General features: G+C 41.9%; 1 protein-coding gene and 1 long non-coding RNA gene across 2 annotated transcripts in view; one reads left to right on the top strand and one right to left on the bottom strand.

Moving 5' to 3' along the window:
- The window catches only part of cacna1hb (calcium channel, voltage-dependent, T type, alpha 1H subunit b), a 45,659-nt gene that overhangs the window by 13,995 nt on the left and 13,272 nt on the right, over positions 1-18,392 (bottom strand). Inside the window, exons 9-23 of the mRNA XM_004568357.3 lie at positions 14,301-14,452; positions 13,611-13,796; positions 13,216-13,333; positions 12,571-12,726; positions 11,722-11,809; positions 9,897-10,084; positions 7,479-7,790; positions 6,767-6,867; positions 6,387-6,510; positions 4,931-4,999; positions 4,568-4,752; positions 4,356-4,482; positions 1,372-1,497; positions 1,195-1,284; positions 552-744 (exon numbers count right to left, since the gene is read on the bottom strand). Coding sequence (XP_004568414.3) covers positions 552-744; positions 1,195-1,284; positions 1,372-1,497; positions 4,356-4,482; positions 4,568-4,752; positions 4,931-4,999; positions 6,387-6,510; positions 6,767-6,867; positions 7,479-7,790; positions 9,897-10,084; positions 11,722-11,809; positions 12,571-12,726; positions 13,216-13,333; positions 13,611-13,796; positions 14,301-14,452 — 2,215 coding nt within the window. The remainder of the gene's footprint in view (positions 1-551; positions 745-1,194; positions 1,285-1,371; positions 1,498-4,355; positions 4,483-4,567; positions 4,753-4,930; positions 5,000-6,386; positions 6,511-6,766; positions 6,868-7,478; positions 7,791-9,896; positions 10,085-11,721; positions 11,810-12,570; positions 12,727-13,215; positions 13,334-13,610; positions 13,797-14,300; positions 14,453-18,392) is intronic.
- Positions 618-2,189, top strand: LOC143418978 (uncharacterized). The gene is made up of 3 exons (XR_013098924.1): positions 618-906; positions 994-1,336; positions 1,977-2,189. It is a non-coding gene; the product is annotated as an uncharacterized LOC143418978 (long non-coding RNA).

The raw sequence follows: 18,392 nt of genomic DNA, 5'->3' as shown, positions 1-18,392 counted from the left end.
TTTTTGCACCAACAAGGTGATTCCCAAAGACCTATTAGCCTTAAATGTGGTTTATCTTGCCATGCTATGCAGTTTTCTCTGTAGTCCTCACAACATTTAAGGAAACAGAACAAGTGGAAGGCAAAGAAAGAACATTATCAGTCATGGATTGGCCTCAACATTACTGAAGCACTGTGGGATCATCCTGACAGAGAACAGAACAACAGGCAGAAACATCCAAAGAACAGCTTTGAAAGTCCTTCAAGAAGCCTGGAGAACTATTCCTGGAGACCACTTAAATAAATTACAATAACACTTGTCTATGAGAGCTCAGACAGTGTTGAAGAATAAAGTCAATACCAAATATTGGCATTCAGGGTTGTCAGAATTGTACAAATTCTGTTTTTGTCTTCTATACTGTATTTCCATTTATATCTCCACATTTCAATAAATGGCTGCACCCATTTCCCATTTTTCTAGCCAAATATGAAGCAATGAGAGGTGACTCAAGACTTTTGCACAGTACTTTACTCTGATGTCCCTCCACCCACTTTCCCGAAACACTTCCTCACTTCTCCTCCTCTTCTCCAGTCGCTTCTGTCGTTTCTCCTCCCTCAGCCGCGCCTCTTCCTCCTCCTGCTGCTGGCGACACTTGTGAAAGTTTTCCACCACCACGCCCACAAACATGTTGAGCACAAAGAAGCTGACAATGAGCAGGAATGAGATGAAAAACAGCAGCATCCAAGGATTGTGGTTTCTCACTGGCTGCAGAGAGAAACAGAGAGAAAAAAGCGAAGAAGAAAGGACAGGAGGTAGCACAGAGACACAAAAGGTAAAAAAAAAAAAAACAAGAACAGAAAGAGTGATGAAAGAAGGTGAGGAGGGGTGGAGAGGAAGAAAAGGAGAGAGCACAAACAAAAAGACAATGTAAGTACTGAGTCAGCACTAAAACTGCCAGCTCTGTCAGCTCACATCTATTCATCCATCTGCCTTTTTTTTCTTTTCTTTGCACAGCTACACCTCACTCCCGAGATATTTCCCCTTTCACACTCAAACAAACAAGATCAAGTGTTCCTAAGAACGACACAAAAAAGAAGGAAATCACAGGGAAATATTCACTCGCTGAATGAGTCGTTCATCTCCCTGATTTTCACTTTTTAATCCCTCACACACCCGCTCTCCCCCCCCGCTGTGTGCGAGACTGCCTCTCCTCACCTGCTGGTCCACACCCATGGCATCCAGGCCGTCGTACATGATGCTGACCCAGCCGTCCTTACACGACAGCACAAAGAGCGACATCAGCGCCTGGCGGGATGATACGCACATAATTCAGCTTTGCTGCTACGATTACCAGCCTGTAAGAGCAGATGTCTGTCCAAGAGTGTGACAAACCTGTCCCAGATTGTCGAAGTTGTATTTCCGCCGCAGCCAGCGGTAACCAGCCTGCAGACACTCAGTTTTATTGGTGATGTTACTTACATTGATCCCGTCGCAGTAGAAGAATTTCCCTTTAAACAGCTGCGCAAGTGTGAGCACAGAGAAAAAAACATGAGAGAAGACTGTAACCTCAAGGCAGTGTAAACAAACCTTCACACAACAGAGCAGAGGCTGTTATATTGCTGTACAGTAAACAGTCTGCAAGAGCCTGCAGACCCCTGTGCAGAATCACTCCAGCATGGGTGTTCTCATTAGAAGATAACCCACTGATAGCGTGCTTTTCGTCAAATATAAGCCTACGTGTTAATTAGCTTCAGCGTTCATTAGGTATTATATCCTTGCAAGGATTAAATCTGAACATTTGTATTTGCAAAAAGAGAAACATAAGCCATGAAAATGAACTGACTGGCTTTGAGTGGAGTTTTTAAAAACGGTACTGTACATTCATTTCCTGACTTTGACATTTTAAAATGTGGTGAGAGCCTTTAAACCTTAAAGGAAGTTTCATTAATAGATTCTTTTGTTTTAAAGTATTTCTTCTGTTTTTTTTCTCCATACAGGTGATCCAGGTGTTTTGTTTGTTTTTTCTTTCTTCCCCCCCTTCTCACCATCTCTTCTCCCCTTTGGTTTTCTTTCTCTCCCTCTCTTTCTTTCATTCTTTCTCCCTGTCCTATCCCCCAGTCATGTCTGTCCCGTTTGTAGCACCTGAAAATAAAATAAATTCATAATTATAATAAAGGTCAATCAAATGGACCAATATGGCAAGGCCATGATGATCCACTTGGTAAAATAAATCCGCTTGGCATCTTTCTTGGCCTTAAGACAACAATTCTGATGGCTAAAGATCCAAACGGGACACAAAATAAATAAATAAATAAAGTATTTCTGAAGGACTTCAACGCGTGAAGAAGTAAATGTGTCCGGAGACTATCCAGCCTGTTTTAAATGTGCACTTGAGCCTGACTCCTATTAGTGCAAAGATGTTTTACCTCACATTTAATCCCTGAGATATCGTTGCATAAGAAAAATAAGCTCAAAATAGGCAATTTCAACAGCACATCTCTAGTAGGCTCTAGTAAATGAAAGAAAATTTTGGGCTTAAAGTGTAAGAAATAAATGTGTAAAATTCATTACAAAGTTTTGGTAACTCTTAGACCAGACTGCCCTGACATTATAAAGCAGAAAGTTTATGTTAATGCCCTTTTTTTTTTTTTTACTGTGGACCCATTATAAGAAAAATAAAATTTGTATAGTACATAAAGAAAAAACAGGAACTTTTCTGCAATTTAATTGTTTATATATTACTTATTTACTTTGGTGTAGCATGAATGGCTATGGTGGAGGTCTACATCAGTAGCCAATGGTGTAAAACTAAAAAATACAGCTAAAAATTCAAAATTTATGACCTCCCTCACATTTTCCAAAGCCGTCCATTGGAGCCAGATTGGAGTCTTTGCTAGGCCAATTCTGGCCCACAGGCCTTATGTTTGACACCCCTTTACAGCAGAAGAAAAGTATATAATTACAATCTGGTACAAAAAGCAATTTTTGGCCTCTGTTTCTCTGATAGTTTCTCCCTTCATAACAACTCTAAGTTTATAAGTCAACCACCTGGATAATTGAGTTAAGGGCACGGCTACTTTGATTGACAGGTGTCCCAACACAGGCAGGCGTAGCCAATCATCGCTGCCAGGCCTCAGCGCCACTAATTGGAGTCACTGAACTGAACCTCTCCACTGTGTTTGCGGTGTTGGTGTCTCCTGGAGCATTTTAATGGAAATATCTGACAAATAAAATGTCTCCCTGTATAGCACACATTGTCCAAGAAGTTTGTGCTTCAGTTTTGGAAAGTGAACTTTGAGGGTTTTATTAGTCTGTTAGCTTAGCATTCATTAGCAGTTTGTATACGCAGCTTTGAACAAAGCTTGCTAGCACTAGTTGATACCTGGAGCCCCCCACACCTCATTATGATATGTTCAATTGTGAAACCAACCCCCCACCCCCCAAAAAAACATGGCAGCAGCCTGAATGCTAAATGCTAAAGTCCAAATACTTTAGCATTTAGCTTGACATCACAGTGGCTACGACCTAGCTTGCAGATAAAGGTGAAAATTAAGTGTTAATTCATGTTTCAGACTGTAAAAAAAGGTGAAATGCTGATCAGTAATTCTTTTGTGTCCAAACCTAAACAAACTGCAAGCAAAAAAAAAAAAACACCTCCCCTTTCAGACTTTCACTGTCCTTTACATTAGAAACACCAATATGTCACTTGAGGGACGCTGATCCAAGCTGGTTTTCTAAGGTAGGAGGAATCAAGCTACTATTTAAAAGTAGTAACAAATTAAACTTTATTTGCGCTTACATTTTTTTCTTTCTTATACTGTACCCTGTTATTTGGCTTCAGAGCTTATTAACAGTCCTAACCCTGAGGTCTGAAACCAAAGCAACGTGATATTATTTTTGATCCTTTATATCAAGCAAAGTGTGTTATTTATAGTTTATTAGCTCATTCTGAATATTAAGCTATTTTAATAAATAATAAGCTGTATTTATGAATTTGATTAGTAATATTAAAATCCAGGTGAAAATCCGATTTAAAAACCACATTCTCAGCACATTCCCCCTGTTGAACCATTGTTGTTGTTTTTTTAATTACTTCCAGGGACTGGTGCATAATCAGCAGCTCATTTGCATTTCCTCCCAATTTTTCTCTTCACTTTTTATTACCTGAAGCTTTCTCTGAGCTCATTTACTTTAAGCCACAGTGATCTGTGTCTTCTTGCAGCAGAAAACACAACGAGCTTTTAATGTGCGGTCATATCAAATCGAGTGAAAATGAGTTTGACGTGTTTTGTATTTTGCTGTCTCGGGGGAAAAATGATGGAGCTTATCTTTAACTGACAGAGGACGAACGGGGAACGGTCGGCATGAACATTTACCTGGACTCCCAGAATTCCAAACACGATGAAAAAAGCACAGCAGATCAAAACAATATTCCCAATTGGTCTGAGAGATGTGATCAGAGTTTCAACCACCAGTTTCAGACCTGGAGCACGACTTATCACCCTGCAGCAAGCACACACACAGGTTAGACAGTCCTTAATATAATATCAGCAGAGTAAACACAGATGATAATCTCCTTGATTTGTACCTGAGTGGTCGAAGTGTGCGGAGCAGGCGAAGGACCCGGAGGATGCCTAAGATCCGATTACCACCTGCTGAAGCGATGGACACCAGGATGTCCACAAGTGACACAAACACCAGGAGCCCATCCAAGACATTCCAGCTGCTCTGCAGGTACACGCCCTCTCCAAAGTACAGGCCCATAGCTACCACCTGCATGCAGACGCGCACAGATCCAACAAAATTACTGAAATAATTAAATAAGCTAAGGTGTAAAATGAGAATGAAAGCCATTCTGATCCCCACCAGCAACCAAAATTGCCTTTTTAGAATCAAGAAAATGACTTTGGAGTGGAGTGCTTATTCAGAAAATGTTCACTGTTATGGTTACCTTGATCATCATTTCGCCCACGAAGATCACAGTGAAGATGTAATTGGACACACTGAGAAACATCCGCTCCTGTTGCACACACACAGACACACACACACAGGCGTGAGAGCATGCACAGATTAACAGCAGGAAGCGCATTCGTCAATTTAAAGGCTTTGTAGCCTTAGCTTTGATTCTGGAGCACAAAGTGTTGCATAACGAGCTGAGAAAAAAAATGCACAGCAATCGCTGTAGAAACATAATAAAAGCATACTGGGAACAACACGTGTTGTTATAGAGACTCTTACATCAGCTACAAGCACATGAGCTCTTGTAGTAAACAGCCCCTCTTTGTGTGCGTGGTCATGCAAAAGACGTATGCTGCTTCTGTATTTGTGAGCCGTGAGTCATGTCTTGAGCTGTTTAAGGTTTAGATTACAGTGCTGCGCGAAAGTCCTGATCTGCCACTTTTTCTAGGAAACTGAGAAATAGAAGTGGCGATTTATTGAAACATGTGCAAACATAAATAGAAACGCAGTATATAAGTTGAAACAGAGTTTGGCTTCAGGAACAGTTCTCCAGGCTTCTTAAAGGACACTTAAAACTCTTCTTTGGATGTTTCTGCCTTTTGTTCCCTTTTCTGTCAAGATGATCCCGCACTGCTTGGATAATATCGAGGTCCGTGCTCTGGGGAGGCCAATTCGCTGTGCGTTTTTCTATCCAGGTATGCTTTTACTGCATTAGCAGTGTGTTTGGGGTCATTGTGATCATGGAAAATCCAACTACTGCCAATCAGATGCTTTCCAGATGGTATTGCATGGATCAAAATCTTATGGTGTTTCCACTTCTATTCTTTTAGCTCATAACTATTTGGGAATCTCCTTACTGGTGCACAAATAATATTTCGACAACTGCCAAATTGTGGTATCTTTAGCAGTTTTATAGGTTCAACTAAAGTAATGGAAGCAACAGGCTGTTAATGACAAAGTGCTTAAAGATAAAATTCAAAGTTGCTTCTTTGCTGTGTTGTCTGTTATCTCTAAACACAACACTGGTTCAGCCCTTGAGTTAGGTCAGTGGTTCAGTCATTGCTCAAGACTACTTTAAAAATGAAAGTCTGGATCATATGAAGTAAAATCTAAAGACTTTTGGGGTGGCTCAAGACTTTTGCACAGTATTGTAGCTGTTACGTTCAGACTTAATCTAAGCACTTAGACTAATGCATAATGAGTTCAAATCTGTCAAATCATCAAATAAAAAGCACAATGAAGATGGAAATTATATCAATAATATCCAGTTAAACCAACCAAGGAAGACAAGAAACAGAGTTTCAGTGTAAAATTACATCCATTAAGTCCGGGTTAAAGGTTAAAGGTCAGGGTCTGGAATGTCGTTATGATGGTGCTTATATCAATACTTCTCCTTACAAGTGTAGTAACCGTGTGTGTGTGTGTGTGTGTGTGTGTGTATGAGGTACCATGCTGTGTGGCTGTATGTCAGGTCGCTCCAGGGCGATGGTGATGCAATTAAGGAAGATGAAAAGCAGGACGATGTGATCAAACATCTTGTGACCTATGACCCTCTGACACCACAACCTGAACCTGCAGAGAGACGGTGTGAGAAGAGAAAAGGATCGGCAACAACCCCAGTGTTTATTTTCTATTCAACACATCACCTGCATCACTTCCATTTCTGCCAGGTTTAATTGATAAAAGTACAAGTTGTACAACCAAGCTTCAGCTGTCACCTTCACACTTTAGCTGTGAATTTTTACACATGCGTGCAGTTAAGGCCACCTAGGCCACCCTGGAGAATATCAGGGGCTGTGCATAAACGTGTGTTTGTGTGTATCTTTACTGGTTGTGTGGAGCAAACAGATAGAGGGACCATTCTTCATGCTCCAGGCACCACTGAGGCTCATATGGCTCCAGTATCTTCTTCAGCCTCTTACATAAACTCTGGAATGAACACACAAACAGACGAATGACATCGCAGCGTACACTCGTTACGTTACAACAATCAGCATTGCTCCAAAAGTTGATTCTGTTCATCTGGACGTAGCGTTTTGTGGGAGAAAATCAGAAAATCAGTATTGCTCATCATCTTATACACCCATGATACCGCAGAATGAAGTCATTTTCATTTCTATCCGAGGATTTTTCTTTCTTTCTTTTTTTTTTTTTTTGCAGCGACCTCGTGTGCATGCACAAAAAATTCCAACACAGCTATTTTTTCAAACAATATTCCGAGTCATTCTTCCACCCGGATCTAATTTAAATTCAGCTAATTAAATTTTTCTAAGAAACAAAAGTGTCTTAAGGTCAGCCAGGTTGGAATTTATGCCTTTGCGGGATAATTAGCAGCAGCTTTTGAACTTCTGAACATGCCCAAAACAAGCTCTTTTATGAACTTGTTTTATCTAGGAATAACAGAAATGGGACACCATCAAAATGCCTGCTCCCTCTGATTGGAACACACGCCAATTAAAACTGCCCGAGTCTACATTTACATATATATTATATGGTTTTCCATTTGCTGAGACAAATTCATGAAACAAATAGGCATTAACCTCTTCAATCTCCTCTTCCTCTTGATCGGTGTGGTTATGCGATGTCAGGGGAGCATCGTCGTAGCAGTGGTCTGGCAGGTGGAAGGTGGTGCCGTTACAGTCTGGGGAGAGGAGCATTGGCACCTGCAGGTACTCTGACTGGTCCAGAGACTGCTCCCTGCTGCTGGCTTTGGAGCTTGAGTATGTGTCGGACAGCAGGGACTCCATTTCTCCAGACTGGCTCTTCCTGTGGAGGCTGGGGGCTCGGCCGATGCTGATCCAGCTGGAGCGACGGCTCTCTGGCCCGCTGTCCCACAGGGACTGTGAAGACAACTTAGAACAAAACCAGTGCCTTGTTGGATTTCTGCCTTATCTTTCAAGTGCAAATAAGGATTTCATTCTTCACAGATTAAAGCTGCCCTGTAGAGTTTTTGGCCATTAGCAGTGCAGCGGGGTGATGTTTTCATGAGTGGGCTCCTATTTTGTTTGTATCTTGTGCTCCTTATCAACCTCTACATGGAAATGACCAGGATTTGCGCTAATGATAAGTCTGTTTGGCCCAGCACAGTTATTAAACTTACTGAGAAACAGGGTAAATCAACAGGATGATATCTGATAACATTTTAAGAGGTTTCAGTGCAGAAGCTAGCCACAGCGAGCAACCACCTGTAACCATTTGCCAGTGGAACATACAAGGACTTGAATAACCTAGCCTTATCTTATCTTAAAGACTTTATAGTACCATGTCACCCCAATAGAGTACTTCACTTTCAGACTGCTGGTTTACTTGTGGTTCCTAGGATATATACACGTAGAATGGGAGGCAGAGCCTTCAGCCTTCAGGCCCCTCTTCAATGGAACCAGCTCCCAGTTTAGATTCGGGAGAAGGACACCCCCTCTACTTTTAAGATTCAGCTTAAAACTTTTTAATAAAGCATATAGTTAGGGTTGGATCAGCTAACCCTGAACAAACCCTCAGTTATGCTGCAGAATGCTGGGGGAGTTTTTCTTTGCGACTATTGCCATGTTCTTGCTATTAGTGGGTTTAAGGTTGTCTCCATGTTATTGTAAGGTCTTTACCTTACAATATAAAGTGCTATGAAGCAACTGCTTTGGGATTTAGTGCAATATAAATAAAACTGAACTCAATTGAACTGAATTCGCTCAATGGTCCATCAATACACTTTTCTTTACAACCTGTCCTTTAGCCTGTCCACAGTTACTGCTGTATCTGCAAGCCACTTTGAAACCCGCCTCCAGACCAATTTGTCCTTTCCATCCGTGTCTCACATAACCATTGTCATATCTGTCACCACTGACGTTGCCTGCTTTGTTCTATTTCTGGTCATGCTGCTGCTCTCCTCCTGCATTTTTTAACTAAGGGTGTGTTCACCGTAGGCCATCTGTTCCCCAGCACATCTGACCCCAAAGTCCAGCTCATTTCACTAGTGCGATTACTAGTGCGCGCCATTCGCAGTTAAGTGAACTGTGCCCTGTCTGGCTCGAATAGGTGGTCACAGCTGAGCTTCAGTTGAATTCAGTGATGGTACGCATGTAGTGTGATGACCATCCAAGCACAGAACTGCGCCACTTGCTCAATAGCAGCTGCCTCTGTCAAAATCCCTGCTTTAATAACAAATCTACAGGGCATAAGAACTGGCCCAGTTAAGCCACAAACTGCATAAAATCATGAACCCCTTGTGCTCTGCAAGAACGCTTTTTAAGAGTGCGTGTCTGAAAAACGGGAGAGAGCACGAGAAAGGAGTCGGGACAGACTGAAGTGGACCTGGCTCATTAAGGGCAGACCAGCTGGGGAGCGATCAAGCTCCGGCACAATGCAAGGCAACCGTGACCAGTCTGAATCCACCCTTGGAGGACATGTTTTAATCAAGATAAGCTAAAATTTTCAGCCACCTCACTTCAGTCTGAAACATCTTCTGAGTCGTTAGCATCAAATCTCCTAAAAGCAACGTGAAACGAACCTGACGTTGAGCTCAAGCATTAAGCTTAGCCGTGCATAGAAGGAGGGCTACATGACTCAACCCGTCAACAGTTGGTGATACTAAAGTGCCAGCAGAAGGCCTGCTAACAAAAAGACTGCCAGCCCAAACAATGCTGAAATATTTGGCTTTGTGAATGTTTTATGAGGATAGAAATGCACTCAAGTAATTTGTCGTGTCTTGAGAAGACACATAATGGGTTTGTTGGGAAACAAAGTAAACAAATGAACCTCTGCAAGGTAGCTTTAATGAAGCTCTGTGTTATCATTCTATGACTTCAACATTTAGAAATTGCTTCAGCTCAGCTTGGATTTATATCCTTTGCATAACAAACATCTTTTGATTAACTGTTTCTCTAACTCACATTTATAATAAATATTTAACGTGGTTTTATATAAACATATATATCTCCACATAAAAGCATGTGCCCAAGGCTCACCGGTGACCTTTGCTCAAGGCTGTTTTCCATGGATGCACCACTGGCCCGGCGTGACTGGTTGGAGTTTATGGTGGGCGTAGCTGCAGTGTGCGTGATGACTGGCAGCGGTGGAGGAGGAGGGGGAGGCATGGAGGCTTTTGGGTTCAGGAGACCATTGGGACTCAGCATCATGGCCTGAATCTTCAGCTCTGCACACACACACACACACACACACACACACACACACACAGAATATTTGATGTCAAAGAATGATTCTCATTTATTATATTTTGGGATTTGCAATATTTTCATGGTTTCGTTTGGATCAGGGCTGCACTGACCATGGCTGTATCCACTGCATATAGGCTGTATATGTCATGATCACTGGCTGGTAAAGCTCTGTGGATGTTCAGGTTTTTAAGGTGGATCTTATGCATGAGTTGTGGAGCTGACAAACTGACTGCACTAAAAGTTGTGCAACTGACTTCTGGATCACATGGTCTGGCAAAATCAGACCAACCTAAATTAAATCCTCCTTTTGTGTGTGTTTTACTTTGATTATGACAACAATTAGTGACTAAATAAGACTTTAGAAACTACTGAGTGGGCCCATAAACCCATGTGGAAAGTCTCAGCTGAGCAATACGGGCATTTTTTTAGATATCAGTAGATATCAGTGAAATTTGACTTCGCTGCTCCTGCTCGACATTAGAAAGAAGACGTTTAAGACTTCAGTCAGTAATTTTTCATCAGGGAATTTGATAATCCGCAACTTAAAGTTTATGATTTAGAGAATCAAGCTAAAAACGTTTAAAAATTGGGTACTAATATTGTTTATTACTCACTGTCAAAGAGGACAACGAGAAGAAAAACACATTCATAAATAAAACAGGTTATCAGTATTTGTCCCTGAGAGTAAAGAGTAAAGCAAGTTCAATATAAACGTTGACACACATAAATATTCTAAACGTGGAGTCTGTAATAATTGGATTAGCTGTAAAAATGTGCTGCATTATTTTAAAAAAATCTAGATAGTGCACATTTGTGTTACTAAATGTTCGCAATGTGTTTCGTGTCCATTTTTCACTCCCGTGTTGTTCTTGAGCAAATACAGATGAGCTGCCCTCAAGAAGCTCACAAATGCAATTTAAACAAAATTAGCCTCTACTTAAAAAGCCCAAACCTCCTTCAGATTCATCTTACGCCTAATTTGAGGTAATGTAGGTTGAATTTTTGAATTAATATTAAAAAAAAGACAGCATCAGAGTGAGTAAATAATGGCCTATGTGTAATGTCAGTAAGGTTTATGCGGTTTTGCCCTTTTAATGAGCCCTCAGAGTGAAAGTAAGAGTAATGTCTTGATGCCTGCTTCAATAATCCAGGTAAGGAAATCCCCAAAAGTTGATTCTGTTCATCTGGACTCAGTGTTCTCATTAAGGTGACATCATCTGCAGCTTTCCCACCATTATAAACCAACGGCCGGCTGACTGAACCAAATCAGACAAACTGAGCTTGTGGCTTTTTTGTTAGTCGGTGGCATGAGTTTCAGTCGTTACGCAGCTGTTTATAAGGTCGGGGAAACCTGCAGTCAGCCGAGACTGAAGACGTCAGTTGAACGAGAGATTAAACTTTTCTCCCACTGAAAACGCTGCATCCAGATAAAGATCTTTCAATCTTTCTGGGATTAAAAACAAGAGAATATTTTGCAGAATTATGGAAAGCCTTTAAAATGTTCACAGGATGAAAGAACCTCCAAGAATTCAGGTCAGAATACACCAAAAGGCTATTTTAAGGCGACTCCATGTGAACTTCCACTTCCATGTCCGGCTGATCTGCGAGTTTGTACCTGCAGCGTACAGCTCTCTGAGTTTCTCCTCGTCCTCGTAACACATCGAGTGTCTCTCATCATCGGCCTCAGATCTGTTAGCATCTCCCTGAAAACACAGACAGACGCAAATATACACCAGAGTCATCATAATCATCACCATCACCACCTTCCCTTCCTCAGTGTTGTAAAAGTGAAAAGCACATCTCGGTCGAGCGGGAAAGACTAAGAGGAAAACTAGGCAGATGGGCGGAGGGAATCTCCAGCGTTCTCTAGTTGAGTTATGTGGATGGCTTTGGCAGCGATCTCCTGTAGTCACGCCAATAAAGCTTTACTGAATTTAATTAAAATTCACGCCAGAAAGATGGAGGCAGGCGGCTTTGGCAAAGGGTATCTGTGTGTGTGTGTGTGTGTGTGTGTGTGTGTGTGTGTGTGTGTGTGTGTGTGTGTGTGTGTGTGTGTGTGTGTGTGCGCGCACGCAATAGTGAGAGAAAGAGCAAGCGCTCTCTGATGCCGGAGATAAAAGATGAAAACTAAACAACAAAAGCTCACCAGCTGTGAATGGCAGGCGATATCAAACACATCCCTACCCTGGAGAGTATTTTGTGTGTGTATGTGTGTGTGTTGCAGTGAGAGAGAAAGATGGAGGAAGAGAGAACGGAGGATAGGCAAAAAGCAACAGAGGAAAAGTGTGATGATAAAGAGACAGCGAGCGAGAGAGAGAGAAAGGAGAAACCACACAGGCAGGATGGAGGAGATTATTCTCTTGTAGGCAGCTTTGGTATCATCAACACAACAGAGCTCAATTAGTCTCATTCGCTCTGCCTCGTTGTCTAAGTAGCTCAAATGAAACGGCATCTTTGCCCTTACTTCAGCTTGAAAGCCCTCGACCAAAATGGCGACGAGCAAGTTGAAGAGGACGTAGTTGCCAAAGGTCATGAGGGCGACAAAATAGAGGGCAGCCAACGGCGTTGTGGAGGCCATCCCGTTATAGAGCACCGCGTTCCAGTCCTCCTGGGTGAGGATCTGCAGATTAGATAAGATGCGGAGAGACGTCAGGGGGTTAGAAAAACAGGCCGTCAAACACACAAGGAGCCAAAAGGCGACGCGCTACGTTGCTAGCAGGTGTTCCAAGAATAGATAATGTGAGTTTCTTCCTTTATTATCTTGTCGTCAGTTGAACAGTAATGACGCTCATCAGTGTTAAATGAACTCCCGCCGAGTGAGTGCTTCATTATTGCTCTTCCTCCTCTGCTCGTGAGGAACATCTTACCTGCCCACTGGGACAGTTTTTTTATACTTTTCTGAAAAACCGAGCGCGCGCGCTCCCAAATCGGAGCAAATGAAATCACGGGCGAGCGCTCGTGACTGCAGCAGCTGTTGTTTGAATCTCACTCCTAAAAGTGGCGCGTAATTGATGGGGAAATTCCTCCAAATCAAATACCGTCGGTGTCTTCGTGTGCTCTGCGCGTGTGTGTCCCTGAGCGAGGGTGCATGTGAGGATGTTTGTCTAACCTGAAAGACAGTGACAGTCGCCCAGAGCAGGGAGTCAAAGTTTTTTCTGTCTGGTAAAGTGTCTCCGCTGTCTTGTCGCAAACCAAATTTACAGCCGAACAGATGCATCCCCAAGATACTGCAATACACACACACACACACACACACACACACACACACACACACACACAAGTAAGGTAATGTTTTTATCAAGCAGTAATTTAATATGTGCAACAACAAGATGCGGTAATACTGCCTGCGTGCACAGCTGTATCTACATGAAAGCCGATGACACATGTGGTGATCAGTTTATAACAGAGGAAGGAGAATCCCAGCAGTAGCCATTTGAAATGTAATAACAGTATAATTAAAGCAGAGAAAACGCTTAATCATCACTGTAACTCGTGAATATATACCTGAATATGAATATAAAAAGCATCAGCAGCATGCAAAATGTGGCCACGTTGTCCATGGTCTTCATCAGCACCACCAGCTGCCTCCTGAGTGCAGGAAGGAACCGGACCAGCTTCAAAACTCTCAGCAGGCGGAAGGTGCGCAGCACCGACAAGCCTCCCTCGGCCTCACCCACGATCTCCCACACGCTGAAACACACACACAGGTTAAAAGCACAGAGATGCATTTCCATTGAAGCGATTAAGGAATCAGCTGTTACCCTTTGTCAGCATTAGCGTCACCCAGGAAGACAAAAACAAAAAGAAAGAAAGAAAAACTTCCCGAATCTTTTCAGAAGGGAGAGAGCGCTCAAGTCTTTTTGATGTGACGTGTGGCAAACGAAAAAACGAAGTCGGGCCAGTGTTGTTTACAGTTCACCAGCCAATAAAGAAAGCCAGCGCAGCGTGAATTGGCACGGTAAACAAGCAAGGCCTTCAAACGTGGATACATAATTTAGCTTGTAGTACTACATAATGGAGTGAATACAGGCCCTCTGGACTATGAGTGCAACCGCTTGGCTCAGCTGCCAGCACCGGCATCGCTGGCAGTTCGGGAGATTTAGCTGCAGAGCCCGAGACGTGAGAACAGGAGGAATAACTAATGACAAGAATTCCCTTTTTGGGGTAAACACACAGACAGAGAGTTCCCCCCACCTGATGATGACAATGACGCTGTCAAAGCCGTTGTAAGGGTTCTTGATGTAGCCGAAGAGCCCGAGAGCCAGGAGCTTCAGCAGCATCTCGAGACTGAAGAGACTAGTGAACACCATGTTACTGATCTCCAAAATATCTGTCAGCTCCTGCGGCTGAAGAGGTGCAGTGTTTGTGGAGAGAAAACAGGGAGAGATTGATGTACAGAGATGGACGGGCACAGAGAAAAATGAACAAATAAACAGACAGACAGCGCGGAGCTCAGTGCACTCAACATGTTAGGAATCTCCAAGATGTTGGTGAAGGCTTCAGTTTGGGTTTACATGGATTAAAGCTGGTCAGATTTTGTTGCTGTTCTTTTTTTCAGATTTTTTTTTAGGTTTATGACAAAAAAAAGCTTAAATTTGTATCCTCATTCCAAAAAATCCACAAAAAAAAATGTTTCAGAGCCTGTTTTTAAGGACATAGCTGGTTACTTAGTTGTTTCAGGACATTTTTCTACTGATCAATTTGCCATAAAGGCCCACTGTTATGTAAAAACATGCATTTTTTTTGCACATTTGGACAATCAAACATTTGATCCTCTTTTAACAGAATTAAAAAGTTAACCCAATAAAGTCTAGTAACCTCTAAACTTGCTAGCTATGTGCCAGTCTATCAGTATCTGAATTTATAGTGAAGCGACAGGAGAAACACGCTTCAACCACGTGACAAACGTTAATATTTCATCGTTTATCTACCAGAGGGGAAATTCCCTGTTAGGCCTGTCCCTGTTTTCCACTTTTATCGTAACAGTTGAGAGAGATGACATGAAAGCAGGGAGAGCAGAAGGAGGACGTGCAGGCTGCTGCGTTAGCGTCACACCATATGTGTGAGCCAAACAGCACAACAAAACACGACTGTGCTTTAAACTGCTTTGTCATATTATCTAAGTAGGGACCCATAAATGATGATTACACGTAAAAATTGTTAGAGAAATCTGTTCATGGTTTGTGCGTCTGAAAAAAATAATACTGGCTGATATGTTGATTTTTTTTTATTTGAGTTCAGTTCAAATTTATTGTATTATTATAGCATCAGATCACAACAACAGCTGCCTCAAAGGATTTATATTGTAAGGTAAAGACTACAATTATACAGAGAAAACTAATATGAGCAAGCACTTGGCGACAGTGGTAAAGAAAAACTCCCTTTTAACAGGAAGAACCCTCTGCCAGAATTATCAGACTCTTAAATCAGCAAATATCGGTCTTAAAGATGCTCACTGGGTTCCAATATAATTATTTATTTTATAATGAAGAACTTCATAAAATTATCTGTAACCCTGTAATATCGTAATATGCAGCATTTGTTCTTCTGGGGGACAAAAACCCACATCATAAACAACAAAAGTACTTGGTCATCTACACATATCAGGGGTGAGCAGTTAATTTTTAGGCGCACTCAAACTCGATGAGCGCTTTAGAACGATCCATTCTTTCACAAATGTTTGTGCAGCGCAGCCACGTGTTTGATTTTATACACCTGTGTCAACTGACTAAGATTAAGTGATTAAGAGGTGTGGCCCAACACGTTTGTCCATTTAATGTACTAATTTCTGATGTTTTTAGGTTAGGCTATGTTAGGCGTTACCTTAGTGGTAGCTGTCATTAAGAAAAAGTTAAATAAAATAAGTAGAGTCCTACATTTGTCAACCCTTCAAAAGCATGACACTAAAATCTGTGTTGCCAATGATTAGGGAATCACAGATGGAGCCTGTCTCAACCTGTCTGTCTGATATCGAGGGTCTGCTGCTGTCTTTGCTATTAAAGTGCTGTCATCATGCCAAGATCGAGAAAGCTCCCCAAAGCCTTCAGAAAATCGTCCAGGTATCCACGCGAGTCTGCAAGGAGTTTTATACAGAATACTATAAGGGCGTTTGTATTATCATAGCGTGAGATAATTCACTATCTGGTAAGTACATGATATAACAATATCTCTTGCATGCCTGGACACAAGAACAAAACATTAATTAGTGCAACTGAGGTATTTCAGCCATCATGATTCAGGAGTTATTAATCACGCTCGTGTCTTATACACAGTCAAGGATGTACTTCATGTGATGAGCTACAAGGCTGAGCTGTAATTACAATGAGCGTGTAATCTGTTAGTGTCCAAATGTTGCCATAGTAAACTAACCATAATTTCTTCATGACATCATCGCCAAATAAAGTGTAGTTGATATTTTACTATTAAATTAAGATTAAACCCAAAATGTGGAGATCACATTTCACAATAGCTGCCGAGGCTCTACAAAAGCCTCGTGCAGATGAGTCAGTGAAACAACTTAAACAGCTGTCTTGTCGTGTCTCGTGATACAACATCCTCTTTACTGCATGAGGTTGTAACTGTCGACAACCTTGCATCTGTCCACTGCCAGCTATTTCATCTGGTCAATATTGTGTGGGGGTTTTTTCCTTCTGGCCAGATACAGCTTCACATTCCTTATACGCATCACCTCACTGTGTTTATGTGATAAAACAGAAATCATTTCCTTGTAACTAAAACTGATTCTGCAGTACGATTTCACGTTCTCATGTACACAAAGCTTTATGCAGAGGGCTTTAATCTCCAAAATGATCAATAATATTTTTTCTCAATGTGTCCCTAACACTCCTTTGTAAAGAGCAGTCATTTGGCTGCAAAGAATTTGCAGGTAAGTTGGTATGAAAGTGCATGTTCTTAGGAGTGCAGTCGCCTAAATTTGAGCTGGTGAACATAAAGGCAAAACCCGCCCTTTTGGACTAAATGTGCTCCGGACAGACAAATACAGAGACGACTGGCTACAGTAACAGAAGAGACATTTGGTGCAGACCAAAGACATCTTTTCAGGAGAAGCGTAGCGGTGGAAATATTAGTGCTCGGGGTCACTTTGCTGCCTTTGCTGACTGGGCAGCCTGTAGTAATTAAATCAACGCCAAATTCTCTCCATCACATCAAAGAGTGCTTGAAGATAATGCGAGGCATCTGTCGGAAAACTGAAGGGGACCTTTTATGAGGATAATTGTCGTAAGAGATTTGAACCCCGTTAAAATGTTATGAAACAGGCAGAACGAGCAATAAGCCGTCAAACAGTTTGCTTGGAAGAGTGGTCAAAAAGTTCAACAAGACCATGACAAAAACTCGTCCACAACCATGCAAAATAATTTCAAAACAGTATTTTGAAAGCTTTTTGAAGGCATACTTATACCATGTGTGCTAATCGTTTTCACAGATAAATATCTGGTGGTAATTTGTTTGCATAAATGATTTCAAAAGTCCAAAATTTCCACTTCATAAGCACTCTAATCATGTTCACCATCTTTAAAATGATGCCACGTAGGACTTCCTCACCTGCACACTCAACCAGGCCCCGCACACACTTGATGAGGCGTCTTTTCCAATATATCACACAGTACTGTGCAAAAGTCTTGGGCCCACCTTTGCGTCTTTATATTTTGCCAGGAAAATGGGAAACAGGTGCAGCAGTTTATTAAAACGTGTAAAATGGGCAAAAACAGAGTTTGTACAGTCATAGCAGTACAAACATAATCGTTCATGACCACCTTTATTCTTCACCACAGCCTGAACTCTCTGACAAGCTTTTGTCTAATTTCTTTAAGTTGTCTTCAGGAAAAGTTCTCGGGGGCTTCTTGAAGGACATTCAAAGCCCGTCTTTGGATGTTTCTCCTTTTTTTTCTGTTTTCTGTCAAGCTGATCCCACACCGTCTAACACCCTTTTATTGTGGTATAGCAACGCTAGTGGGATGTTGTCCTATTAGTGTAGAAGCTGGACAGTCTCCGTGAGTCCATGCTGCTCTCCGTGCATCTGTTCAGAAAGACCTTACCATTGTAACAGGCTGGCGCAGGCAATTAACTAACCCCAGCACATGTATGTAGGAACAGGGTAAAGCCATGGAGACTTGACTTGTATGGTCTTGTTCTGTTAACGCCAAATAAAGATCTGTTGTTCTGTCTAACCGACTGGCCGCCGAGTTGTCCAGTTAACCTCCCCACCACATGCCCGCTGGTCCTGCTATCAACTGAATGGATCAACTGAAGTTCCAGATGTAACTT

Source organism: Maylandia zebra, linkage group LG6, assembly GCF_041146795.1.
Source record: "Maylandia zebra isolate NMK-2024a linkage group LG6, Mzebra_GT3a, whole genome shotgun sequence".
In the NCBI taxonomy this organism is placed as follows: Eukaryota; Metazoa; Chordata; class Actinopteri; order Cichliformes; family Cichlidae; genus Maylandia; species Maylandia zebra.
This window is presented reverse-complemented; position numbering and strand designations above follow the sequence as displayed.